At 40.7% G+C, this 27,765-nt stretch overlaps 2 protein-coding genes across 5 annotated transcripts in view; both read right to left on the bottom strand.

Annotated features, from left to right (window-relative positions):
- Positions 1 to 631: 631 nt before the first annotated feature.
- Positions 632 to 5,685, bottom strand: ACTA1 (actin alpha 1, skeletal muscle). Of its 2 annotated transcripts, none has more exons than XM_073338055.1 (7): positions 5,078 to 5,685; positions 3,549 to 3,689; positions 2,755 to 3,079; positions 2,290 to 2,451; positions 1,598 to 1,789; positions 1,298 to 1,479; positions 632 to 1,041 (listed from the first exon to the last, which is right to left on the bottom strand). In XM_073338055.1, exons 2-7 carry the CDS (start codon positions 3,675 to 3,677, stop codon positions 898 to 900), a joined length of 1,134 nt encoding a protein of 377 aa, XP_073194156.1. In that variant the 5' UTR covers positions 3,678 to 3,689; positions 5,078 to 5,685; the 3' UTR covers positions 632 to 897. The 2 variants fall into 2 exon arrangements, with proteins under 2 accessions (XP_073194156.1, XP_073194157.1); XM_073338056.1 differs by lacking the exon at positions 5,078 to 5,685 and adding an exon at positions 4,717 to 4,969.
- Positions 5,686 to 11,650: 5,965 nt separating this feature from the next.
- NUP133 (nucleoporin 133) overlaps positions 11,651 to 27,765 on the bottom strand; it is a 69,334-nt gene continuing 53,219 nt past the window's right edge. For 2 of the 3 annotated variants that reach the window (XM_073338052.1, XM_073338054.1), the window contains 6 exons: positions 24,388 to 24,523; positions 22,675 to 22,793; positions 21,049 to 21,129; positions 17,096 to 17,160; positions 12,902 to 12,996; positions 11,651 to 11,905 (listed from right to left, as the gene is read on the bottom strand). In XM_073338052.1, the coding sequence (XP_073194153.1) occupies positions 11,769 to 11,905; positions 12,902 to 12,996; positions 17,096 to 17,160; positions 21,049 to 21,129; positions 22,675 to 22,793; positions 24,388 to 24,523 (633 nt within the window). In that variant the 3' untranslated portion in view covers positions 11,651 to 11,768. The remainder of the gene's footprint in view (positions 11,906 to 12,901; positions 12,997 to 17,095; positions 17,161 to 21,048; positions 21,130 to 22,674; positions 22,794 to 24,387; positions 24,524 to 27,765) is intronic. The other variant, XM_073338053.1, reaches the window with a different exon arrangement.

Genomic DNA, 27,765 nt, shown 5'->3' with positions numbered 1-27,765 from the left:
CATGTGTTGCATAGGATCATTTGTCCAGTGAAATCTCTTTGGCGTTGGGCCAGCGTAAGACTGCATCTCCTTCAAAAGGAGTTTTGTTTTTGCTGAGTTTAAGCAACTCCTACAACCCAACAGCCTTTTTAAAAAGTTAGAAAAAGGTGTCTAGGCTGAGATGGGCACATTACAGCTATGACCATTTTTTTAGAGCCAGGCTGTAATCTGTTGAAAAAGAGATTTTACGCAGAAAATGTGAACCTGAACTTGAGGCTAGGGCAGTACCTGTATGATAGCACAGAATAGGAAGATCAGGTGTAATTCTAAAAATTAGAGATGTTTAAGTATTTCTCAGAACCAAGAAAGCAGTTTCAGGTTTATATTTAAACTGGAAGAAAAGGACACCAAAGCCTTTTAAAATATATTTTGAAAACTAATTGTGAAGCACTCTGACCTTCTATAACCCAGTGTGTTTGTTTAATGTAGCATTGCTACTGTGTACAATAACCCTGCATCATTATTATGTCAATTTAAAGTGTCGTAACCTTTTCTTCCTCCCTAAATTGTAACCAGTTCTAAAGAACAGGATAAATGTATGTAGAGATTTCAGCTCCAGAAACAGAAATAATCATGACATAACCAACTCCAATGGGGTGTGACAGAATGACTGATTTAATGCTTCTTGAAGTTTTTGGTTTCCTTCCACAGGGCATGGTTTTAAAAATAAACAAAACGAGATAATACATTAATTTATGTACACTTTACATACACTCTGTGTCACTTGGAGTTTGCAGCAACAGTAACAGAAATTGTTACAAAATAGAAAGTTACATGGCTGTTGCAGGTATTCAACAACCTACAACTTACAACAGTGTCATCCTGAGAGTGGTTAGCATAGTGATCATGTAAACATGCTTAGAAGCATTTACGGTGGACAATGGATGGGCCAGCTTCATCATATTCCTGTTTTGTGATCCACATCTGCTGGAAGGTAGACAGGGAAGCCAGGATAGAGCCACCAATCCAGACAGAGTACTTACGCTCAGGTGGTGCAATGATCTACAAGAGTAAGCAGAGCTCTGATCAGTAAACAAACCATATATGGGCACAGAAAACATTTTATGATTTACTACACCTAACTTAACATGTTAAGGGAGGTGAAATGGCATAGAGTTAGTTCGAATAGGTGCATCTGATTGTTTGTAAAGTGCTTTGAAGATCAGCAGTGTTAAGTATTATATATTATTCCACTGTACTTGTCTGAAAATAAGTCTTATCTGAATATAAGAGTCAATAATCATATAGTCAAATGTACCTTGATCTTCATTGTGCTTGGAGCCAGAGCTGTGATTTCCTTCTGCATGCGGTCAGCAATACCAGGGTACATGGTGGTACCACCAGACATGACATTGTTAGCATACAGGTCCTTCCTGATGTCAATATCACACTTCATGATGCTGTTGTAAGTTGTCTCATGAATACCAGCAGATTCCATACCTGGTGACATGAAGAGATAAAGGAATACAGAGGTAAGTGCACTTAATCCACCAGTGAAGCAGAAGGATCAGTAACACTGAAGGGAAGGACTTCTTTGGAGAGAGAGAGGATTATATACCAATGAAGGATGGCTGGAAGAGGGTCTCTGGGCAACGGAAACGTTCATTGCCAATAGTGATGACCTGCCCATCAGGCAATTCATAGCTCTTTTCCAGGGAGGAGGAGGAAGCTGCAGTTGCCATCTCATTCTCGAAGTCCAGAGCCACATAGCACAGCTTCTCCTTGATGTCACGCACAATCTCACGCTCAGCTGTCACAGGGAAAAACAAGATGTTAGAAGGCTGGAACAGGAGAGAGGAGAAAACAGCACAGCCAGAGGTCAAGGGGAACAGGCAAGGGCTCCAAAAGAACGTGCCTACATGTTTTCTGGCTCTGGGGGAGACTGTGCAGAGTCAGTCAACAATATGACTGGAGAGGGGAGTCAAATCATGATCCCAGATTTTCAACATGGAACATCAGATACAGATCCCCGTGTTTAACATTAAATCTATCAAACAAGACCACACTGAGCAAATACACACCAGGTATCCCCAGCTCAGGTTGTGTCTATCAAGTACAAACCTGTGCCAATTAACAAGCAAGTAGCTAAGTACAAGTGCCCATTGCACTGAGTGGTGATCCCTAGTCACACAAAGGAGTGCAGGTTTGCAGGATTTGGCCATCCCCATGGAAATTAAACAAGTCAGCCTCGAGCGTGACTGCTGTGTGCTGCCGATCAGAGGTGGTGGTGGGCGTGCAGGCTCCACTTACCAGTGGTGACAAAAGAGTAGCCACGCTCTGTCAGGATCTTCATCAGGTAGTCAGTGAGGTCCCGACCGGCCAAGTCCAAGCGCATGATGGCATGTGGCAGAGCATACCCCTCATAGATGGGCACGTTGTGTGTGACACCATCACCAGAGTCCAGCACAATACCTGCGAGGGGGTGGGAGAGTGAGACCGAGCACCTCCCTAGGCCAACACAAGGCAAGGCTGGGGAAATGGTCACAAGGGAAGGAGCAAACCCTGCAGGACCTCACGGAAAAGGGGCAGGCAAAGTTTGTTTTTACTAGTGGCAACATCAATCTAAAGCAGAATGGGGGGCCTCTCTTCATGTTTAAGAGTCTATGCCAGTGGGTCGGTGCCCTCACTAGGTGAGGGTGGGTGGCACCTATGCTGGTAGGTGGATGCCCCCCAGGTGAGGGTGGGTGCTGTTTGAGGCCCATTACCCTCACTTACCAGTGGTACGGCCGGAGGCGTACAGTGACAGAACAGCCTGGATGGCCACATACATGGCGGGCACGTTGAAGGTCTCAAACATGATCTGGGTCATCTTTTCACGGTTGGCCTTGGGGTTGAGGGGGGCCTCAGTGAGCAGGGTGGGGTGTTCCTCGGGGGCCACACGCAGCTCATTGTAGAAAGTGTGGTGCCAGATCTTCTCCATGTCATCCCAGTTGGTGATGATGCCGTGTTCAATGGGGTACTTAAGGGTCAGGATACCTCTCTTGCTCTGAGCTTCATCCCCCACGTAGGAGTCTTTCTGACCCATACCCACCATGACACCCTAGAGAGGAACAAAAGGGGGTTGGGAAGCTTAACATCTCTCCGGGGAAGGAGGGAGAGAGTCACACGTTATCCACCCTGGGGAGTGACAGCCAGCTCAGGTCAGAAGAGGAGAAGGCTCCCAAGTCACAGGGCACAGCTAGGGCAAATCCAGCCTATTGTAAGAGCAGGTGCGTCTGCATGGAGCACAGAGCACATTTGTGGGGCACTGATGGCGTATTATATAAGTGTTAGTAAGTAATATATATATATGCTAGTTTCATGATGGGAGGAAGGGTGATTGGGTCACAGCTGGTGTGACAGCAGGCAGTTGTAGCACAGCTGGCATATAAAGTACTCAGTCCCATTATGGAGGGGGGTCAGCCTCTCCCACGTGATTAGGGACTTTCCCCAGAAAGCAGGGGTTGGTTTTTCACCACTACCTCTGTGAAGCTGCAGTCCTGGAACGGCTAGAAGCCAGGGCATCGTACCTGATGGCGAGGGCGGCCCACAATGGAGGGGAACACAGCCCTGGGAGCATCATCCCCGGCGAAGCCAGCCTTCACCAGGCCAGAGCCGTTGTCGCATACGAGCGCGGTGGTCTCATCCTCATCACACATGGTGTCGGCTTTCTGGGGAACGGCAAGAAAATCAAACCACCGTAAGAGCCGACGAGAGACAATGCAACACAGCCGCAGTCTCACCACTCATGATCCACTGTCCCAGAGGAGCCAGGCTCTCCCCACCCACAGAAGGTGCGGGGTAAAGTGGGGCGTGGCTTCAGAATGGGGCTGCAAGGTCCAAAGGGCATCTCAAAGGGTTTGATTTAAAACAAAAAACTTCTATGCTACTTTAAAGTGATTAATTAAAATCACATTTTAAACTCAACGTACATCCAGCCTTCCCTTCAATGTTATAACTCTATTTTAAAATCTTTATTCCACTCAGTATGGGTTATAGGAAATTGTAAATTAGCTCAAAGAACTAACAGAATTAATCCACCACATCCTCAGTAAACTGCATTCTTTATTCCTTGATCCTCATTTTATCAAGTTTAGAGATTGTCACCATGTAATCTGGTAGTTTTAATATATACAGTTAAGCTACACACAGTGATTATATTTGGTGGGGGGGGAGGGTAAAAATTGTGATCCTATAATCATCTTCAATTGATTTAAAAATCTCATCAATCTGGAACACAAGTTAAAGTAGATCATAGCAGCCAAGAGTATTTAGGAGAAATTATTATAAACCTTTATCAGGATAACAATAGTAAGCCACAGTTTTAAAATAAAGGCCAGGCACTTTGATTCAATAGTGTGGCAAAAACTGGAGACAGGAAGAATAAACTTTCAAAAGTTACTTTTCGCCTAGTTATTAAAGGATTTTAAAAGTTTGAAACAATACACGTGCTGCTTTCAATTGGATGGAATTAAGAAACTGCGAAGTAATCCAAGTTCCAGTACCATCTTGGATGGCACAAATAGTTAAAATCCAAATAGTAAAAATCTATGGTACTGTGCTTTTCCTTAAAATCTGAACCCCACCGCCCCGCCGGGCTACAATCAAAGAGAAGACTGGCTCAGCCGGAGCCACTTAAACGATGTCCCTGTTCATTACGATCAGTAACGAGGTCCTGGAGAGGTAGGTAACGCGTACCTGCTAGCACTCTCTCCCTCCACCCAGCGCCAGCTCGGCTCCAGGGAAGTTGCCCGGCAGATCGGCCGCAGTCCAGGCAAGAGGCGCTAGTTTCTCGCTGCCTGGCGAGGGAGCCGAGCTGTGCCCCCGCGTGTAGACGCGATGCCTCCCCAGCAGCACGAGAGCAGAAGCCTGGCGAGCCAGCCCGGCCTGCTCGCTCGCTCCCCGCAGCGGAGGGGAGGCTCCCGCCTCTGGGGGCTGGCGCTTTGGCGGCTCCCCAGACACTGTTTAGTCTCGGGCCCCGGCTGGGCGTTTGGCGGCGCGCCGCGCTCCCTGGGCTTTGCGGACTCAGCCCCCGCCCCGCGGGGCTCCCCCGGCTCACCTCGGGTGGCTCCTGGCTCTCCGCTCCGGCTCCGGCTCAGGCTCCTCGCGGCTCTCCAGCTCGGTGAGCTGCCCGGCCCCGGCAGGTCTTTATAGGGCCGCCGCCGCCGCCGCCTCCCCCGCCGGCCGCAGGAATGTCTCCCCGTCTGTCTCCATATTTGGGTGTTGGGCAGCGAGCTGGCCCGGCCGGAGCCCCCCAGACCCGCCGCGCGGCCGCGGGGCTGCCCAAAGAAGGAGCTCCTGGCCCGGGCCCAGGGACCAGAGGCCGGGCCGTATAAGGAGCGTCTGCCGGGCCCTCCCCGGCCCCCGCCTCGGGCCAGGGGAAGGGGCCGGGAGGGCTCGTGTCCGAAATAATCCCGACCCCGCGCTACCCAGAAAGGAGAAGGCGGCGCAGGGAGCCCCCGGCCCGGGGCAGCCAGGGGGAGGCGAGCCCGGCTCAGCCCGAGGAAGAGGGGCGGAGAGCTGCGCCGCGGGGTGAGTGGCCGGGGGCAAGGGGCTCTGACGCCGGCCCGCCGGGAGCCAAGCGGCGGGGACCTCTCCAGCGCCGCTCCGGCCCCCCAGCAAGGCCCCTGCCTTTGGCCGTTCACTTCCCGCTCCCCACTTTCATGCCGGCCGCCTAGCGCACAGCGCCCCGGCGAGCCAGGCACACTTGCGTAGGGTCTCTTGAAGCGGCCCCTTTGTGTCAGACACACCGGCAGCTCGGGGGACGCTGCCTCCTGCTGAGCATTCTCCATCCCAGGGGGAAGGGCCCGCGCAGGGGGCCACGTTTCCTTGTCTTAATCACGGCAGTTGTTTGTTTGTTTTTTTGGTAGAAAAATTCAATCTTGCACAGCAGCAGCTTTTTATAATAATAATAAACGCTGTGCAAAACCAGTTTTATATATAGATGAGAAAGACCCACGTTCTGGCTCGTTGCCAGTATGGGTTGGACAGCTCCCATGCACAGTGGGTCTGCTGTTGTTTATGCTATTTGTACCACTGATACATTCAGATATATTTAAAAAGAATTCTCCAGGGATTTGAATCTACTTATGGTCATGTAGAGGTTTAATGGTCATTTTGGGTTGGGGAAGGCTGGAAGTCCAGCTGGTAGTTGTCAAACTTCTGTTAGGATAGGAAGCACAGCAGCTGCTTACAGAGAGAATTGAAATAAATGGATCCTTTAGCGGGACAGGAAAGACAGATATGGTGACAAAAGTTAGTGGAAGAGAGAGGCAGCCTCACTTAGAGCAATGGTAACCCACATCTACTTTTCTAAAGTACATAATGTACACATATGCTGGAAGGAATCCATATGCTCACCAGGGTTTTTCTCTATGGAAGATAAAGGTAGAAGTGTTTCCACCATAAAATATCCTTTTATAGGCTATTTCTCTGTAAAATTAGGTAGAAGAAACTGCTCCTACATTTCCTACTTATAGTTTCAGCAACCAGCAAGATAGCCTAGATACGTAATTAACAAAGGCCTGGCTGCATCTACCACAAGACTTATTGAGGAAGAGAGGTTTCAGAGTAGCAACGGTGTTAGTCTGTATCCGCAAAAAGAAAAGGAGGACTTGTGGCACCTTAGAGACTAACCAATTTCTTTGAGCATAAGCTTTCCTGAGCTACATGCATCCGATGAAGTGAGCTGTAGCTCATGAAAGCTTATGCTCAAAGAAATTGGTTAGTCTCTAAGGTGCCACATGTCCTCCTTTTCTTTTTGAGGAGGAGAGGTTTGTAACTTTCAGGCATCCTGAAAAAATGCTTGTAATTAAATTTTAAAGGTAGGGATCACAGAACATTATTAAGTACCCATTCAATTCTTGTACAATTCTTTGCCAAATCAGGGAAGGGTCAGTTCTTCCTCCAAAATAGGAATTGTATTTACCCCAACAGAGAATAGACATAAAAGGGGGAAAACACATTTACAAAAGTAACAGATTGTGTAGGTAAGAAGGGGAGTTAGCACAGATGAAAATCTAACACTGAAAAGGAAACAGTAGATTATGATTTACTTATACACAATGCCCCCCTCATGGTTTCATTTGCCCTATATGGGATCTGACCTTACATTTAAAAATCAGTTTCATATTAGTGAGCTCTTTAAAGCACACAGATTTTATTGGGTCTGGTTTAAAGCTACATATGAAAAAAATGCATAGGGTAACAGTGGATGATTGCTAAAGAAACCCTTCAAGAGATATTGGTCCTGGGAAAATTTATATCAGTGACTATTTCTAATACCAGAAGGCTGATGTAGATTTAACCACTAGCTGTTGGATCCTGGTGCACTCCAACTGCATTTATGAACTGTATCCATTATTGACCTGCTGAGTTCTGATTGGCTTAGAACACAGACTTGATGTGTGACTCAGAATAGCTCATCCATAAGGGTTTTAAAAAGGTATATTAGTCTTACTGATAAGCTGCCTCTGACTGGATGAAACTACTCCATAGTTAAATAAAGGGGAATTAACTATTCATCTAGCCAGGCTCTGAATAAGCAGAGATTCTATTTGGCATAGGTGAAAGACTTTCTTTAGAAATTTCTGTTACAATTAGAAGGAAGAATCAGGTAAAGGAGATGAAGAAAGCAGGTCTGGTTTGTAGCAACCAACCATGGAGAAATTAGGGTAGGAGTAACCAAAGGAAAATCTTTCTGAAAAAAGGACAACTAAAATGTGGGGTAGAGAAAGAAGTGCGAGAAGGAAGTCTCTGTGCTACCAGGAACCACTATGAAGGAGAAGGCATTTTCTGCAGTTGGATTTCCCCAGCTGCAAGACAGCAGCAAGGTTTATCAGGAGACAGGTGACTTTTCTTCTTCTTGAACATTTAATCTCTGCAACTCCTAGTCTGGCAGCTCTTCCCTTCGCCTCTGGCTGCACACTATGTCTTTTTGCTGCTGCTTTCCATTTCCACTTCCTGCCATGCTATTGTTGTAAAACAGGCTGGGGGAATAATGATTTTTTCTGCAATTTTCTCCTCTTCCCAAACTCTGACTAAAACTGAACCTACATAAATTCACCATAAAAAGAAACTACCTTTCCTGAGGATTTTAAGGAATCACAATCAGATATTAAAAAAAGATGCTCAGAAGCAGACTAAAGTACAGGTTAGTTATTTCATGAGAGATGTATTTGTAGTCCAGTCATCCATATGTGGTGGCATAAACCATGCTTAAAATATTAACAATGGAAGCATTGTCAGTGACCTTTTATTGTAAATTTTGAAAAAAAAATTACTGGACATATACCATTTTGGTTTTCCTACAACAAATCTCATGGTATCTCAAACTGATACTATCGCTAAGTATGATAAATAGCAATTCAATATAGACAAATGCCTGGTGGCAATATTATTTTTCCACATAAAAGGCCACTTCCCCTGTATACATTTTCTGGGATTAAAACCTAGGATAGGCACAAGGGGCTAAACCAATATTTATTTATTTTTTCAGTGCTCAGCCACCACAGCGACAAGTCAGTTCACATTTCAGCAATAAGACCAGGGCAAGAATAAAACTGATCTCCGGAGTGGAATGTCCAATTTCTTCCACTTATCTTGATACAAATCTCAACTTCACACCCTTTCCCATTATTCTTAAACTTGTGATTTTACAAGTGAGGGTTGGACATTTAAAATGATTTGTATCCTCTACAAGGAAAGAAATGCTTAATACATTCTTTAATTATAAAACTTATGTAACACCCCCCCCCCAAACATTTGAGAACATTTTCTCCCCTGTTTAATTTAACCACATGGCTAACTGAAAACTTTCTTGCAGGAACAGGTAGTAGTCTATACTTATTGTAACGGTTTCCCTTCATTGCAATTTTTTTAGATCTATTATGAAGCAAAATAGGATACCCGTGACATTCATATGTAGTGCTAAATGAAGACATCTTCTCTGTGCCCCTATTTGAGAGAAGTCTATTCTATAAGAGAAGTGTTCACCATAAAGTTTTGTTTTAGTGAACAGATTATCAGAAAAGCTTGGAAATAGGAGCAAATACCAAATCTTAACTCTAACTCTTGCAATTTACACTTTGGACCCCATTTGCCCTAATAGAAGCAGATCTCCAACAGGAATCACGGAGTTCTGACTGCATAGAATGAACAAGCAGCTGCAAAGGGACAATAACCCAATAATCTTGACCTTTCAAATTTTATACTGACATGGTGAACACATTGAACATTCCTAATATCCAAATATTGAACTTCAGTTTGAGTATGGAAGTTATTAAAATAAGTTTTGTTTTAAATCTACTGCCTACAGCCTAGTGCTTTAGAGATCCTCAGATGAAAGGTACTATATCAATGCAAAGTACCTTTTACACCAGCACTAGACCAAAGAGCCTTAGCTGTGAACATTACACAGTTCATTTGTTGAGGACATATACTCCATGCTGCGCAGGACAAACAATCTGCCTGCAGGAGCTTACAACCTATAAATATTGACTTTCTGCAAAACAGAATGCTTAAATAACCCTTTCTTTGGAGTAGATTAAGGGCTAACAGCAATCTATAGTTATACATAAACTTTAGCCAGTCTAACAGCTATTGAGATGTCTCTCTTGGCATACGCTGTGGATTATGACTGGGTACAGGTGGTTTGATTGTATGGAGATGAGTCGGAAGGGCGGGGGCTGAGAAATCCCATCAGTACGTTCAAGGCTTGACCAGAAATGTCCACATTACTAGACACTTCAAGCTAATTTTAACAAAGCTAAAGCCCAGGAATAAGATACCCCTACAAAGAGTGCCAGTCCTTTGATATACCATTTCCCATCTCCTAAATGTTTAGTTTAGTTTTTAAATAATTTGAGATCCCGTTTCCATTTAAAATTGTGTTTTACATGAGTAAGTAAATTTCCAATACTTTGAATTATTCCCTTTTGTAAAGTCAAAGCTGTAAATTCTACCTGCTGCTCTCACAGCCATGTAATACTGTACAAACAGATGATGTTTAATTGTGTTGACTTTTTACAAGGTTGCTAATGAGTATCTCTTCCATATTAGTTAGAACACCTCTAGCTAAGTCTGTTCTTCCAAACATGTTCAGCCTTTCAGCCGAGCACTGTATTAGCACAGGGAGGGGGGAAGCAATGGTGCGATAGCTGTGCTTTTTAAACTAGAAATTGGATTCTCTTCAACTGATTTAACTTATGACCTTCTCAGCTGTTGGATCAAGTTGTTTTAGCAGGCACCTAGCCAGGGCAAGTAGAGCATAAGGGTATGCAAGTTGCTCTGCATTCAATCTCTGGACATTAAACTATTTGTAAAAGAAAAGCTCCTCCTGCGATTTGTCAGATTAAAGCAATTTTTATATGATTTTAAATTAAACCTGTTATTTCAGTATGAGAACCATTACAATGTTTTAAGAGTTACATGGACTTTTTTTTTTATCATCGTGTCAGAGATAAGTGAACTGGGGTAAGTTGGCATCTACTAGTAAAGAACGAGTCTTCGAGTAAGGAAGGTCTTCCTGGACTCTCACTTTGGTAACTGCTTTCTAGGTTTCTTGTGAGCTTAGGTTCTAGGCATTTATTGTCAATTACTGTAGGGTGAAAACGTCAATCTCAGTTTTAAAAATGTAAAAATCTATAGATAACTTTTGTATTTGTAATCTTAATCTAAAAAATTGCTCTGGATTTGTTGAAAATTTATGTGAAAAACTGCATTTATGTACAAGTTGAAAGACTGATGTAGTATTTGCTAGGCCAGGGGATTTTTGAGTCAGGAGATCTGGGTTCTATTCCCATCTGCCACTGACAAGGAGTGACCTTGTGCAAGTCACTTATCCTTTCTGTGCCAGTTTCCTTTTCTGTAAAGGGGGACTACTTACCTATCCATTTTTGCATGGATCTCTTCAGATGGAAGGTGCTGTACTGTATCAATGCAAAGTTTTATACCAAAAGCCTATTTTCTAAGCAGAGTGCTTTACACAAGTGTGGCTTTAATTTCTTACTCCAAAAAGCTATATATTCAGCCATCATTTAACATTTACTGTATTTTTCCCCAATATATACCCCTGGGGTGAAATCCTGCCCCCAGTGAAGTCAATGGCAAAACTCCCATGGTTTTCAATGGGGCCAGGATTTCACCCCTGGTGTATGTGCTGCCAGTGCTGAGACTTCCTGCACACGAGACAAAAGTATAGAACAAACGTGAAACCAAAAGAGGCACAGAAAATGAAAGGAGATGGGAAATGGTATATCAAAGGACTGGCACTCTTTGTAGGGGTATCTTATTCCTGGGCTTTAGCTTTGTTAAAATTAGCTTGAAGTGTCTAGTAATGTGGACATTTCTGGTCAAGCCTTGAACGTACTGATGGGATTTCTCAGCCCCCGCCCTTCCGACTCATCTCCATACAATCAAACCACCTGTACCCAGTCATAATCCACAGCGTATGCCAAGAGAGACATCTCAATAGCTGTTAGACTGGCTAAAGTTTATGTATAACTATAGATTGCTGTTAGCCCTTGATCTACTCAACCATACATTTTCAGCCATTGGGAGAGAAAGTAAGTATCCCAGAGAAAAATTAAGAGACTTAGCTATATTGTAAAGACTGTTCATTTCAAAAGCCAAACACATTACTGTATAAACTTTATTACAAAGGTTTAATGAAGTACGTACAGAATGTAAAGAAGTATACACTGCTTTAACTCAGTTCTTTAGAAATTTCTACTTTCAAAAATGTTGAGTCATCATGCTTGTCCTTGAACATAGTGTTCATAGTTTGCCTTTAGCACAAATTCAAAATAAAGATTCGATTTCAAGTTGCCAAGTTCATCTGCTTGCAGCAAGTCCTTCACCTCTGGTAAATATTCACTGAGCTGAACTCCTTCAACACAAATAAACTTGCATTACAGAAATTGCAAGATACTTAGAAAGGATGCCTATGGAAACATCTGTACCTGTATTTCAATTCCTGATTCATTTGTTTGCAGTTGTAAAGACTGTTCTAATTCTATTCCATCTACTGTGTCACGCAGTGAAACAACTCTATAAAGTGTTCTGTAAAACTGAGTTCATTGTTTAAAGATTATTATATTCCCCTCCTCAATTTGACCATTTTCACATTCTATATTTGAACAGTTATGTAAACTCCACAAAGTCCCTGTTTAACAAATCATACTTTTGATAAATTAAAATGGACTTAGTCCAAATGACTGGATACTGCAGCCTTAAAAAGGGTCAAGAATCAGATAGTTTTATGTTGCATTTTTAAATCTTATGGAAGTGCATTTCTTCAGATTTATAACCTTCAAGCTTCTCTTATTTGACAATATAGCTTTTTAAAATTGTGAACATTATAGTTAATAGTTGAGTTACTATTCTAATCTCTTAATTGCTTATAAAATTTCCCCCCAACAATTTGTGTTGAGTTGTGATGTTGCTTAAATGGTCTGAACTCAAGGCTTTTTGTTAGTTTTTTAAAAGTTTGAGTTAAAGCAATTAAGCCATTCTGAAATACGGTCCTGGTGTCTTAAAATTCCTCCTGTTTCATAGGGAATCTTCACACTGGAGGCTGAGTTCCATTGTATAATAATGAGTTACTAAAAAAATAAACACTATCTTCCTGCAAAACAGATGTAATCTGGAGGCTCCGAGAGAGAGAGAATTTACATGTTTTGTCGCCTCCCTACAAAAAGACAGAATAGGGTGCCACATGGTCACATTTTTATCTGATGAATTACTGATGCAATGCTTTTTTGCTTCTTTTACATCTTACTTGTTCTTTTTAATAGATAAAAGCTGTTTATTTTGTTAAGTGTTTTAAAACAAGGTTGACATACAGTAATCTGAAAAAGTATTCTTTACATATAACAAAACTTACCTTCTTTCAATAGCTTTTGTAATATTTTCACAAATATACTGTCTTTAGATGCTTCAATTGGATCATCTTTACCTTCTGAACTGGACCAACTGCAACTCAAAGTATAAATTATAAGTTGTAAAGTTGATTAAAAACTTGATCAAATATGAGAACAGGATAATTAAAAACCTGATACTAAAATAGAAATAAATTTTCTTGAAGTATACCTGTATTCTGTGTGCATTTCTACAGTTGAAAGCTAGTGTTCTTTGCATCCTGAACTGATTATCCTTTTAATATTTTAGAGAACAATTTTATTAAAATTGTGGCATTACAAGACAATCTAATAAGGCAGATAATAGGAATGCTTCCCCACTGACTAAACCGTAACAGCAGAAAAAAGTTATTTGCTTCAGTTAGAGAACTCAGAATCAATTACACACATGGGTTTAAGTAAGCTGGTTTAAACAATTATTTTAATTATTCCACAATCACCATTTTGACAAGTTTTCTGTAAAAAGACATTCTTCAGAACACAGAAGCAAAGGCAACTTGCCAACATACTTTTTTAAACAGGAGAAGCAAAGGAAGAACAAAATGTCGAGTGAAAGGTTTAAAATTGCAAGGCCCTAACTCAGCACAAAATATCCTTAGTTTCTGAGGTTTGCAAGCCTTAATATGTGATCAGATATGCTGAGTCATTCAAGGGAAAGGTCAGGCTGCTGTTGAAGCCCTAATTCAAACCATTCTAAAATGCCTGGCAGAAAGGGGAAAAAAACGAATTTAAAATAACTTCCCTTGCTGTTGGCACTGGATTTTTCAGTTGCTGAGGTTTCTTGTCCCCAATGTCAAATGCCATGCAGCCTGGAATTACGCTGGGTATGACTACACTGCAATCAGATACCCACAGCTCGCCAGTGCCAGCTGGCTCCAGATAAGGGGCTGTTTAATTGTGATGTAGATGCTAGGCTCAGGCTGCAGCCTAAGCTCTGGGACTCTGCCACCTCACAGGGTCCTAGAGCCTGAACATCTACACTGCAATTAAACAGCACTTTGGCCTGTGAGCCTGAGACAGCTGGCATGGACCAGCTGTGGGTTTTTTTTTAATTGCAGTGTAGATATACCCATTATTTCAGTCCTAAAACGGACATAATTACGTTGTGTGGTCACTGGGAAATGGATGGTTTGGTCTCCAAATAGGTACACTAACAACAACAAAAGGTAGCATCTTGGGAGAAACCGTTGTTCCAATGAGGTCAGTGGCAAAACTCTCATTGACTTCAACAGAGTCAGGATTTCACCCATAGTTTTATTGAGGAGAAAGAAAGACAGTTTCCTGTTACCCTCCTTTTCCCCTACCTCCACTCCTTCTACAGGCATTGGAGTGGTGAAGAGAATGAGAGAAACTGAAATCCAGCACTATATTAGGATGTTGCTAAGCATGCTTAGCGAGTCTTGGTGTTGTACCAAAGAATCCAGTCACCATGTATAGTAATCAAGTTAGGGAATGTAACAAGCTCCACCCCTAAAAGCAGGTGTTGTGGAATGCCTAATGTAGCATTTTCCAGATGCTAGAGAATGGCCACTACCTCTTTTGGAACAGGGATTAGCCTCCTTGGCTACAGAACCTCAGTGAACTGGGAACCAAATCTGGAAATCATATGTAAACTATCTAAACACTATTCCACCCAAACTGGTTTGAATACAGATTGGCCCCATCCACATTAATTAGGTTTGGCTAGCCAGAGTCATGTTTAAAATTTGTTCTAGCAGAGTTTAAATACCATTTCTAAACTCTGTTCTTGGCCCAGAATGGACAAGACCTAAAAACTTGTTGGGCTGTAATTGTGAAGGCTTTTAAAACAGGATCTACCGCCAATTTAATAAGGCGTGGGGAAGGTTACTAATCAGTAACTAACTATGTTGCCTGCATATTCCCACTTGTAGGATAAATGCTCCTTGGCCATGTAAGCTTGGAGTTTTCTGGAAATCCCTATCCTTTCAAACCTCCCCTTTAAGCGGGAGTGGCTCCAACTGCTCTTCAGCTCCTTTTGACTGCCAAAGTTGCAGTGGGCATGGAATATACTCTTCCCTCATTGGTTATTTTTTCCCCTTCTGTCCCTTTGGAGTGGGGGGTGGGGTATGACTATAGTTTAAAAAATCTGACTGGACTAGCATTTGAAAACTAGAACATAAGAATGGCCATACTGGGTCAGGCCAAAGGTCCAGCCAGCCCTGTATCCTGTTTACCGACAGTGGCCAATGCCAGGTGACCCAAAGATGCAGTGAACCTAACAGGTAATGATCAAGTGATCTCTCTCCTGCCATCCATCTCCACCCTCTGACAAACAGAGGCTAGGGACACCATTCCTTCCACATCCTGGCTAATAGCCATTAATGGACTTAGCCTTCATGAATTTATCCAGTTCTCTTTTAAACCTTGTTATAGTCCTAACCTTCAGGCAAGGCAAGGAGTTCTACAGGTTGACTGTGAGCTGAGTGAAGAAGAACTTCCTTTTATTTGTTTTAAACCTGCTGCTCATTAATTTCATTTGGTGGCCCCTAGTTCTTATATTATGGGAACAAGTAAATAACTTTTCCTTATTCACTTTCTCCATACCACTCATGATTTTATATACCTCTATCATATCCCCCTTTAATCCCCTCTTTTCCAAGCTGAAAAGTCCTAGCCTCTTTAATCTCTCCTAATATGGGACCCGTTCCAAACCCCTAATCATTTTAGTTGCCCTTTTCGGAACCTTTTCTAATGCCAGTATATCTTTTTTAAGAAGAGGGGACCACATCTGTATGCAGTATTCAAGATATGGGCGTACCATGGATTTACATAAGGGCAATAAGATATTCTCCGTCTTATTCTCTATCCCTTTTTATTTTTGGAGGAAAGGGTCCCCTACATGTCATGGGCATTATCTAGAGCAGTGGCTCTCAACTTTTCCAGACTACGGTGCCCCTTTCAGGAGGCTGATTTGTCTTGTCTACCCCAAGTTTCACCTCACTTACAAAAACCAGACAGCAAAATACAAAAGTGTCACAGCATGCTGTTACTGAAAAATTGCTTACTTTCCCAGTTTTACCATATAATTATAAAATAAATCAGAATATAAATCTTGTACTTACATTTCAGTATATAGTATATAGAGCAGTCTAAACAAGTCATTGTATGAAAATTCAATTGGTACTGACTTCACTAGTGCTTTTTATGTAGCTTGTTGTAAAACTAGGCAAATGTGTAGATGAGTTGATGTACCCACGAGAAGACCTCTGAGTACCTCTGGTTGAGAACCACTGATCTAAGATCTATGAAGAGCAGGAGGGTTGCCTCAAACACTGGTGATGAGGGAAACTCTTCAGATCCAGTTGATTAAGTCTAGTAAGGTGTGTCCAATATTGACTTTGGAGATCTGCCAGTCAAAGTGGCTCTATAGCTAGCTAAAACAATATCTAGGTCCCTGGTCTCTTCCATTACCAATGGTCCTGTTTTGTTGACTACAAAGTGAGGAACAGCTTACCAAAGTGTTTGTGTCCAACATAAGCAGAACCAAGGTCCCTGGAGCTGTCCAAGTCAACTAAGTCCAGTGCTGAACATCCTGGACTGCTGGCTCTGGAGAATCATTTGTCAAAGTAGTTCTGTGCCCAGCATAAGTGACATGACAGTCTCCAGCAGTAGCCTTAATGGACAGTGCTCTAGAACAGTGTTTCTCTACCTTTTTTATACCGAGGACCAGCTTGCTGCCTTCCTAAACCGTGATCAGTTGAGAAACACTGCTCTAGAAGATCCCAAGCTTGGGATCTGCTTATTCCACAATTGGAAATATGCTGTTAGCCTCAAAGAAGAAAATCCAGTTTCATAGCCAGTCATCTCTCCCCTCCATTAAAGGGCAAAAGAAAATTCAAGAAACCACATAGTTTCATTTTAATTCCCTAAATGTTTAAAGTATTTGTAGAATAGCTAGAGGATTTAATGGATAAACTATTACAGAAGTAGCTTTGTAAGTGATACCTCTCCTCTCCCTCTAAAAAGACACATTGTCCTGGACAGACTTTTCAGAACCTATATTAAACATACATACATACCATTTGAACATTCAATCTGATATTAGAAGCTGGAGAATAGTACAAAAATTTACAATTAGAAAAATCAATGCTATGAATAGAGAAAATTGTACCCTTCATGTATGTTCAGTTATGACCTACCTGTCTCTTTGGAGAGCTTTACAGAGAATTTTAAGCTTAAGATCATTTACATCCACTTCTTCCTCCTTCAATTTAAAAAAAAAAAAAAGAAGGAAAATTAATATTAACTGCTGGGTTTTTTTAAAAGACAAAGGGTTTTTCCTAACCACCACATCACATCCAGATCTGAGAGTTGACTTGGATGCTTTCATTACTCTTGTTTACAAAAGAATAATTGATACTGGTAACTAGTACATAGGAACCTGTTGGTCTACTTCATTGCAGAGAGGCAGTGCAGTCTAGTAGTCAAAGCAACAGATCATCTCTCAAAACCCTCAAACAAAGCAAAACTGCCTAGTTTTGTTACCACTTCAACACAGGTACCTGAAATGAAGCCCAGTTATGACTTGGGGTGGAAACAGTGAAAAATGCAGTATTTTCACATGGTTTTGACACAAAAACTTACTAAAACTCGCTATTTCATTCAGTCATTTGGTTCTTTTGATTCACAACTGCAGGGGCTGCAAGCTTCACATAGACTCTGAATTCTATTCAGCTCTGCTTACTGTAGATTAGCAATAACCTCCCTGTGCCTCACTTTATTGATCTATTTCACAGGAGTTTTAAGACTTAGTTCTTTCAAATCTTCAGATAAAACAGTACTGCATAAGTGCAACGAAGTATAAGAGAAAGTAAGCATTGTAATATGTATGTATGTTTCTACGCAGCTGTGTTATACTCTTGCATTGTCAAACCATCTAACTGGCCAATATATGATCGTTTGACCCTGAGTAATTTTGCACTACTGCCCTACTAGCAGGACAATTGTTAGTACCAAATCTGAGAGGCTTGCAAAGGGTAAATAATCTTGTGTTCTAAAACAGAAAAGAATCAACAGGAGAGAAAAGATTGAAACTTACTCTACATTCAATGCAACATTTAGGGCACAATTACTTGTTCTATTTTTTTTTTTTTTTGTATGCTTGGCACACATTACAAAGAACAAATCTTGTGGGAAAGTCAGCAAAAATGGTGCAAAATAAAAGCAAATACAAACAGGTCCTCTAGGGCCTAAGAGATAAACCAACAGTGACTAGCAGAGGTAGGTCTTAATAAAAATAGAAAAATCAATTACAGCATTATGGTAAGGCTGCCATGTTTTTCAACTTCTACCCATTTGTGGGAAAGACCTGTTTCAGGAAACCACAAATTACTGCATTTTGGTTGAGATACAGTTACTAGATGAAAAAGATGAAGGACCTCGGTGCTCATTATGTCAGACAGTTAAGAATGGTTTCACCTATTTAAACCTAATTGAGAAAGCAGTAATAGCTAATAAGACCTTAAAGCATCTGATAGAAATTAGAAATAAAAATTAAAAAAAACCCTTCTGAAAATATCAGCCCCATGTTTGAGCTACTGAAAAGGGAGCATTACCTGCTGTTTTCAAACTTTTTGAGCTGAACCCCCTCACCCTGCAAGTTATAATTTTTGGTTATGCCTCCCCCCAACCCAGGCTGGGTGGCCTGCTGAGGTGAGTCGGGGATGGAGGTAGCAATCCCTCCCCTGAGCCCTGCTGCGCGGGGCTGGCCCAAGCTGCCTGGCGTCACCACCCCTACCCCCAAATGTTACTCCACATCCCACGGTTTAAGAACCTCTAGAAGCTGTTGCTAAATGGAAGGCAGAAATTGGAGGGGGAGGGGCACGCTCCCCCCCCCCCCCATGCATCTCCTCTACCTGTCTCAGATGGGGGTACATGTTAGACTACATTATTTAGAAAGGGGTATGTAGCCTAAAAAGTTTGAAAAGCACTGCTCTAAAGTAATGCCTTGCAAAAATGCCCCTTGATGTTTAAAGACATCTGAGAAGACAGAGTTGGAAATGACTTTAGCTTTGACTTGCAAAGCCAAAAAGTTTAAGAAAATGTCTCTCACAAAGGGGTTACCCATTGGCACTCTGGCAGCCATAAAGGCTTTGGCTATTAGGGAAAAGTAAGTCTGTAAAGGAGGGGAGAATCACTTGTCTGAGTGCAACTCCTATTTTAAGGCAACATGGCTCAGACTTCAACCATTAAAGTCTGTTCCTCTCCATCTGCAGCTGAGGCTATGAATTTCTCTAACCCCATATTTATCTCTATCTATATTTTAAAATCCATGTTAGCTACTCTGTTTTAAAACCCCAGTGTGCCCAGGGCAAGTTGTCTTACACGCTAGCTAGGTGTTCAGCATGACCAGATATCTATCACATGTTAAAATACAGTTTACCCTATCTACATTAGGGTTTTTTAATGTGTTAACTAACATGTCTTTAAAATATGCCTTTACCCTAGTGCAGACAGACCTCTAGCACAAATATTAAGAGGCTTGGCATGAGACCTTTCTGCTCAGATAATGATGCTGTCATCACAAAAGGCCATTTGTCTTCCCATTAGCCTTCTTGGGCATCTTAGCTATTTAACCCCCCCTTCCCCAATCTCAGCTATTTAACCCCCTGACTCTTCTGGAAGCAAGAGTGTGAGCAAAGTCCTTGTGCTATCAGCTTTTTGCCAGTTAGAGTGTGACTGGGATAGCTCAGAAGAGCAATTAGGCAACCCATGTCTAGCCTCAAAATTCTGCATGCTTTTCCATGGATGATAAAGATGAAATCCTAAATTAGGGTCATCTTGTCCACTCAGAAATTTTAGTTTAATTTATGCTTTCCCATTTGTAGTGTATATTCTTACTCAGACATCTAAGTTTCTCTAATTTAAATGAGAAACTTTTAAATCTTATTTTCTTAAAATGACACGATACGACTATTTTCACAAAGGATGGTGGGAACTTGGAAAAAGGCAATGACAAATGAAAGAAGAGAAGTAACTAAGTCCAGTAACTCCATTTACTGCTATTCTCTCCCAAAGTAATGTTATTATTTACACTTAGTTCTTATATAGCAGTCAAATCAGGGTACGTGTGTTAAGCAACATTTTCATTAAAGTGGAAGAAAACTAATTCTGGGTCTATCGATACAACACACTGTCCCAAACATTAAAATTTTTCTCCTCCTCCATTACATACAATAATGTGTAATACAAGCACAAAATACAGGCAAACATTTTCGACGTGAAACTTTTCATACATAAAGCACAAATAAGAATTACTTAACAGGTATAACAAAAAGGAACTTTAACAAGGAAAAACCATAATTTAAGGTCTAAATAATCTAAATTAAATAACTACATGACCAATAAAGTTATTGTTGGGTAACACAATGGCCTCGTTGTAGCACAAACCACTATCATACAGTGGATTCAAGCTGGAACCTTTTCTATAGCAACCTTTCCTAGATAATTTAGAAATAACACTGCTCTGAAATGACATGGCTTTTATTTTTGGCTGAAGAATGCTGCTCAGGAGTGATGGTCCTGGAGAGGTGATTTTTGGCGTTGCCAAAATAAATTGTCAGCAAACAGGGAATAAGAGTGTGCAAGGAGAAATGGTGACCTCTCAAGATGCAAGCTTAAGACAGCAAGTCTTATGCCCTAAAGAGTACCATCATAATGATAAAAAGCACAGAAGTAGGCCAAAGAAGTCTTGTCAATTTGAGGAGGCATGGCAGATTCATTTTAGATTATTTATTGGCACACAGATAAACTGATAATAGTGGACGAGTACTGTTTTCCTAAAACTGATGGACCCCCCCCCCGTTCTTGTTTGGTGTCAAATTCTAGACTGGCAAGGTTCTCAATATAACAGATGGCCTACCCTGTTGCGGTTTACAAGGATAAGTGTTATTTCACTTATGATCTAAACCACAGTTACTTTTACCTACACCACATTTGACATATCTCCAAAGATTGAAAAACTAGAAAAAGTCACTTCCATTGGGGGGCACCAAGGGCCAGTATGTAATCCTCAAGTTACAGTAATAACACCAGCTCAGAGAACTTAAAATATACTTCCTCTGATTCTGAGATCATCCAACAGTTTTCCTACCTCATCAATATATTCCAGAAGGTCCAGTGCTTTCTTGAAGTCATACTCATTAGCTCTTCTGTTCTCATCACATATGTACAGCTATGAAAAGATTAAGTACAGAATTATTTTTAGCTTGCAAACTGATGTAAGCTGATATTGTGAAGAACTCTGTGGGAAGACCACCATGTATTTTCCACTTATGTGACCTTTTCATTGAAATATGTATTGATTCGGCTGCAAGTATTTTTATGGTAAGGAATATAGTCAAGGTTTTAGGAGAGCATTCCACCCACATGACAATGGTCTGTGGAAAGACTATATTGGATATAAGGATGCTATAGTACAGGTTTCAAATTTAAATGCTGTTTAAAGGCTGCAACATTCCTAGCCTATTGTAGCCAGAGCTTAGTTCCACAAATAAAATGAGCTCACAGCAATATAAAAATGAATGCACCATTGTTCATCTCCTGAAAACAGACATGCTTGCTATCAAAATCAGCCTTTTACATTTAAAACTGCAGACACTTATTTTGCAACTCACCCTTTAATACAGTTTCCATACAGGAAACCCTCAATCAGGATTTTAAATTGAAATTTAAGTTTAAGACTAATATATTTTGTTCCCAGCCTCTGATTTTCACTTCCTGGTAAACAGTGACTAAAGACACTGATCTGATGGTAGCAGGAACTTATTTGAGGAAAACTGGACAGCTGACAGTGTCCCAACTGCTTGAAAAGGGATTATGTGATATCTCCTCTTCTACCTCTTCCCCCTAACTAGCCTAGTTTAAGGTGTGGGTAGAGGGCTCAGAACCTGCTGACTATTAGGGCAGGTCCAAGAAGACAGAAGGACAGTAATAACAGAATGTGCAACTTGCTGCTTCTTTTGTAGAGGCTGTACAGAGACCAATGAATATAAGAAATGACACCACTGATAGGTTCTGGTTTCTTTTGATGGTGACTGTAGCAACATGCTGCCACCATACATTCCTCTGCTACTTTCTGCACACATCAGTGGGTGGTAAGAGAGAAGCAGGTGAAAAGATCATGCTACCAAAAAGGCATAGGAACTGGTAAGGCAATTTGTGATTGTAGCTACTACTGCAAAAAGAAGTGAGGGACAAAGGAGAGAAAGTCAGCTCTACCAGTGATTGTTGGCTGGATTTGCTGTAGGGGATCAAAGACTTTCTCTTGGCTCTCAGTGCAGTTGGTCATCAAAATCCCCCCTTCCTGGTTGCAGCCCTCCCCCCTCTTCCACTTTGCAGCATCCCTGTCTTCCAAAGGTGAAAAGTTCTGGGTCCCTTCTGCTTCTTAAACCAGACTCCAAGTTATCATTTATCCACACAGTGCCCCAATCCAATAGCTCAGCTCTTGATGCTGTTCTGATTTGCTCCATGCATCATGACAGTGCACATGTTCAACCAGGAAGCTAAAGCAGGAACTGGAAGCAATACCTTAGAGTTTAATCATAAGCCATAACGGAGGCTTAAGTATAAATAACCAATTCATATTTTACAACTGAGGGTGGGATGGAAACCATCCTTTAAACAACAAAAAGACAATTCAATTCTGATCTTCTCACCAATTCTATTGAAAATATAGGCACATAGGTAAACTTTAGCTAAGAAAATTTGAGATACATACATCGATAAGCTGAGGTGCAGTCAATACAGGCATGACACTGAGGTTCAACTGTTTATCAGCCAGCAGTTGTTCAGGTAAGGTCTCCTGATGCAACAGAAAACGCTCCTGTTCTGATATTTCTTGCATTTAGTTAGGGAGAAGAATATTTCACATTATTATTTATATTATGAGCATTGAACATACAAATAAATTCTGACAAGTCACAAAACTATTCAGGTTTACAAAGTTATTTGTCTTAAAGAGTGCATTTATTTAGGGTTTTTTTAATTATTTGTATTACAGAAGCACACAGACTCCCCAACTGAGACTGGGACCCTCATTTGCCAAGCACTGTACAGAGACAGTTCTTGTTCTGAAGGGAGTACAGTTTAAATAGCCAAGAGAAAAGGTGGGAGAAAGGATGTATTAACATAGAGAGATTAGGTGACTAGCCCACAGTCACATAGGTAGTCTCTGGCAAAACCGGGAACTCAAGCCAGATCTCCCGAGTTCCTAACTCTTAAACCACAAGACAGACCATTCTCTCTCTCATTTGGGGCTCTCATCATTACGTTTCAAAGGCATTTCTTCACATCAGCCTGTCTATATGTTTCCAGAGTGGCTGCTTCTCCAATGTGCAAAACAACTTTTTAAGTTCAAAATTTGATGCTGCCAATTTATTTTATTTAAAAAGTTTATGTAGGATATTAAACATATTAAAAGCTGAAGCACACAGTTTCAAAAAGTCTGCTTAGTTACCATTAATATCCTTTGTAAATTTAATATTATTTCACTTGGGGTTGTACAGATAACTGTTCACCTCCCTACAAAAACTGAAAGAGGAGCTTTATACATCCCCAGTCTGAGCATTTTAATTAAAAATGCAAGTTAAGATGACAATAGTGTTGATATGCAGTGAACTGTCATTAAGTTTAAAAACACAGATAACAGGAAAGGGATGATTCAAGAACAGCCATAAATAGGTACTAAAACAAATAAACAAAATACTATTGTATTAGCGATTTTGTGAAGTATGTTGCAATGCTCCCCCTGATTGGCAATATTACAGCAGCTATTCCTGAAGAATCTTTCATGAGCCTTTCCACAATCTGGTAGTAAAGACGCAGCAATAGTTACTATCACCAGAAAGGTAGATTACATTTTAAAAACTGGGGCAAGGTGCAGAACCTGTATAACCACTTGGAAAAGGGACAGGTGCTCTCAACCTCAATGGGTTTTGAATTAAAGTATTACGAAACCATGTCCCTACCAAAAAAATTTAAGTGACATTTAAAATAAAAACTGACAATCCAAATTAACAGCACACATGCTTAGACTTTCACATTGCAAATAAAGGAAAACTGACAGGCTTTTAAAGTTGCTAAGGCTTTCTCCTGCAACTACATGAGGGCATGTAGCACCATGTAACCTCACCTCCAAAGGCAGTCAACATAAGGCTCCAAGAAATGATCAGAGGTGGTTTTGGGTTTTTTTAAATTGCAGTAGTTTTATTAACCTATTTACCAGAGTAGCTGATAGAGCCTTTTAAAAAATAACTATACACCTGTGAACTAGGGTCCAAATTTTCCAGTGACACTAGACAACACTGGTGGTGAAAACTTCCAAAGCGCCAGCACTAAGGATTTAACTTTACTATGTGTAACACTTTAATAAGATTCTGATTAAAGAAATCCATTATCTTGCTGTTTTCTTTGCTCTGGTCTTATTTCTTACCTTCTATTTTTTCTTGCAGTAAATCCTCTGAAAAGTCAGATGCCAATGCAGCTAGTTTACTCAAGCCAAGAAGACTTTTCTTCTTTGCAAAGTATCTGGTCTCCACATTTGCCAAAGCCTGCAGCGTTCTGTGAGCCTAAAGTTAAGAAGGGTATTAGAAATAACAAAGGCACATGGAGAAAGAGAATAGATGGAATCCTTTAGAACTAAACCCTTATGGCTATTTTTTCTTTAAACCCCTCCCCCCAAGATTTTATAGGCTGTAACACTCCAAAAAAAAAAAAAAAAAGTTGCACAACTTGGAAACTGAAGTTCTGCATTTCACTGTTCAGGACATGTGGCAATAAGACTTCAATATTGATGCAAAAGTGGTATTAGTAAAATTATTGCAATTTTTTAAAGTTGTTACAAACTTGTCTGTGTCTTTTAATACATATAGCTACAAGAATGTTATTTCAAGGATGGTTGGAAGTATAACAATACATATGTTTAGCTAGTTATATTACAAAATGTTAAAGCTAATCAGAGAAATTCCAAAGGTTTCTGCTTCTATCTTCCAACAACAAGCAAATTCCATGCTGACAAACAATGTAAACATTCACATTTTAGGAAAAAACCTGCTTGTGAAAGAAATGCAGGGTGTGTGTTATCAGATCAATAAATCTTGGTAAAGTGGGCTCTAATAACCCCACCCTCTTGCAAGAAAACCTGTTTATGTTCTTAAAAACTTTAACAAAAACATATGATGTTGAGATATTTTAAACTCTTGTTTATTTCTTAATACTGAAATGACAAACACCTTTGTGAAATGCAGACTTGAAAATATGTTAGCTAATGCAATACTCCTAATATAGCTCCTGATGTCATTGCTGTAAAATGCTTTACGTACCAACATGAAATTTAATGACCTTGCTAAATTAGTGTAAGATGACATTTAAGTATAGAATATTTATATTAATGATGAATGAATGAATTAGCAGCAGTGCACAAGCAAACCCTCACCCAATGGAGGAAGACAAAAAAAAGTCACAGTTCCAAAAACTGTCATGTGGAATCAACAACTTAAGCTGAAGACTTTCTGAAAGTTATTTAATTTTAAAATATTGTTTTGGGAACTAAAAAGATCTCTTATAGAAGTGTTTAGACTTTTTGAAAACAATTTCATTTCCTATCAAACTAATAAAATTGAAAGAATATCTCAGAATAGACATTACAGATCTAGAATGGACTGATTAAAAAGAGAATTAAAACTTTCAAAGCTAGTTATCTGATGGTTTCCTGTTACAAGAACAAAGGCAATTAAAGAAATGTTGCATATTCATTAAACAGACTGCATATTTCAGGAGCTGAAAGGGTCACCTAGGTCAACCCCAAAGGCATGAAGCTAATGTAAAGATAGCAACTGACTTGAATCTAAACAAGTCTGAAAGTGATGTGTTTTCCTATAATTTCATGATAATAAGAAGGAAAAGGGTATAAAAATTCAGAAGTGAGCACACACCCCACACACACCCTGTGTTACCCTGCTCAACAGACCCTGTTACACAGCACTCTATAAACAAGCTGCCACAGACAGATAAGAAAAAAACAGAGAAGACTCAAGAAGAAACCAAACTATGGAAAACCTCCCCAAGACTTCAACATGGATTGATGAGAGGAATTTAACTAAGAAACTGCCACGGGATTATATTTAAAACTCTTGCAATGATTTTGTTGGAATATCAAAATGCTGAATGGCTAACAGTTTCTTCTGTTAATCACTAAGTGCTTAGACCACGTATTTCTGGAAAGCAAAAAGGGACTAAATATTGGTAAACCGATAAATAGTGGGATGTAACTGGATTTAAGATTCTTAATATTTATAATTGGCCTGTTTTAAGACAGCTCCTTAAATGGCTTCTTCTAAGTAACTAATTTAAGTATTTTCTTCAATTTCATAGAATTTAGTTAAGATTGCTTATTTTGCCCAACAATAAACGGTTTGGTTATCTATAATAATTACACAGGCTTCATTTGCCCCTAAATTATTTTTCCCATACATTGTGGCACTCTGTATTTCAAAGCAGCACCACTGTCATACAGTTATGATACATTTTGTACAAACAATGCCTTGTGAGGTATAATTTTAAAAGTCTTGATCTGTTGAACATTAATATCCTGTTGGATTGTATGTGCTATACTTGTAAGTGAGGTTATGAAGTTTTGCTACGTGAGTGTTACTGAAAAATGTTGTTAGATTGGGAACACACACAACCAGCCTTTCAGGTACAACAATAGAGTTGCCAGACGTACTGATGGCCCACTGAAGGGAATCCACTCTCCCAATGACCATCTCAGCGAGTGCACGTATATAGTGGAGACTGCTTGACCCACGTCATAGCAAAAGATCTTTCCAGCAAACTGGAAGAAACTATAAAGAGGGGAAGTGACATCATGACTTGGCCTCACTTCCCCCACAACTCACCACCTGGAAACATATCTGGAAGATAAAGATTTTGAACTGGAGAGTGGTCCCAGGCTGAAAGAGAGTTTCAGCCTGTGTACTGAAGATCTGTGACCTGTTTGTACCATCTATCAGGGTGAGACACTGCTTGATTCAAGTTCTGTCTAGTCTATAGAACTCAGATTGCGAATTTACTTTTATTTCTTAGGTAACCAGCTTTGATCTCTATACGTACTATTTATAACCACTTAAAATCTATCTTTCTGTAGTTAATAAATCTGTTTTATATTTTACCTAAAACAGTGTGTTTTGGTTGAAGAGCCTGGGAAAACTCAGCTCAGCTTATGAAGACTAATGTGTGTCCTCTCCACATAGAAGGAGGGGCAGACTGAGTAATGAACTTACACTGGTCAGGCTTCTGACCAGGGCGAGACAGTACAGTTCTGAGATGCAAGGCTAGGGAGCTGGGGGGAATTGGCTGGAGCCTCTCTATTGTTGGTTCATGAGTGGCTGGGAGAAGCATGCATGTAACTCAGTTGGGTGTGTCCCTGCCTGTGAATGTCTGTGCAAGTACAGTACCTGCCAGAGGTTTGGAGCTTGCCAACAGCACCACAGTATAAGAGGCAGCCCACATTGGTGGGACAGAGGACTCAGCAGCCCCACAGTCCAGGTTGCACTCGGGAACCCTGTCACATACATAAACAGTTTTAAGTATCTAATAAGATACTAAAACTGAATTCACAAATTTCGTCTCAACTTATCAAGAGGAAAGCACCCCGCCAGAGATGATGTAATTGCTGTTAAAAGCTCTCCACAGAAAGACATACAGAAGAGAGTACAAACAGAAGTAACCAGTTTATTATTTGTGGTCAATGAATCATTTGTGTTGTTTAGTTTAATGCTTTCTTTAATAATAAAATAGCCATGGTTAATAG

This window comes from Lepidochelys kempii, chromosome 3 (genome assembly GCF_965140265.1).
Source record: "Lepidochelys kempii isolate rLepKem1 chromosome 3, rLepKem1.hap2, whole genome shotgun sequence".
In the NCBI taxonomy this organism is placed as follows: Eukaryota; Metazoa; Chordata; order Testudines; family Cheloniidae; genus Lepidochelys; species Lepidochelys kempii.
Note: the sequence above shows the minus strand (reverse complement) of the source record. Positions and strands in the feature narration are given on the sequence as shown.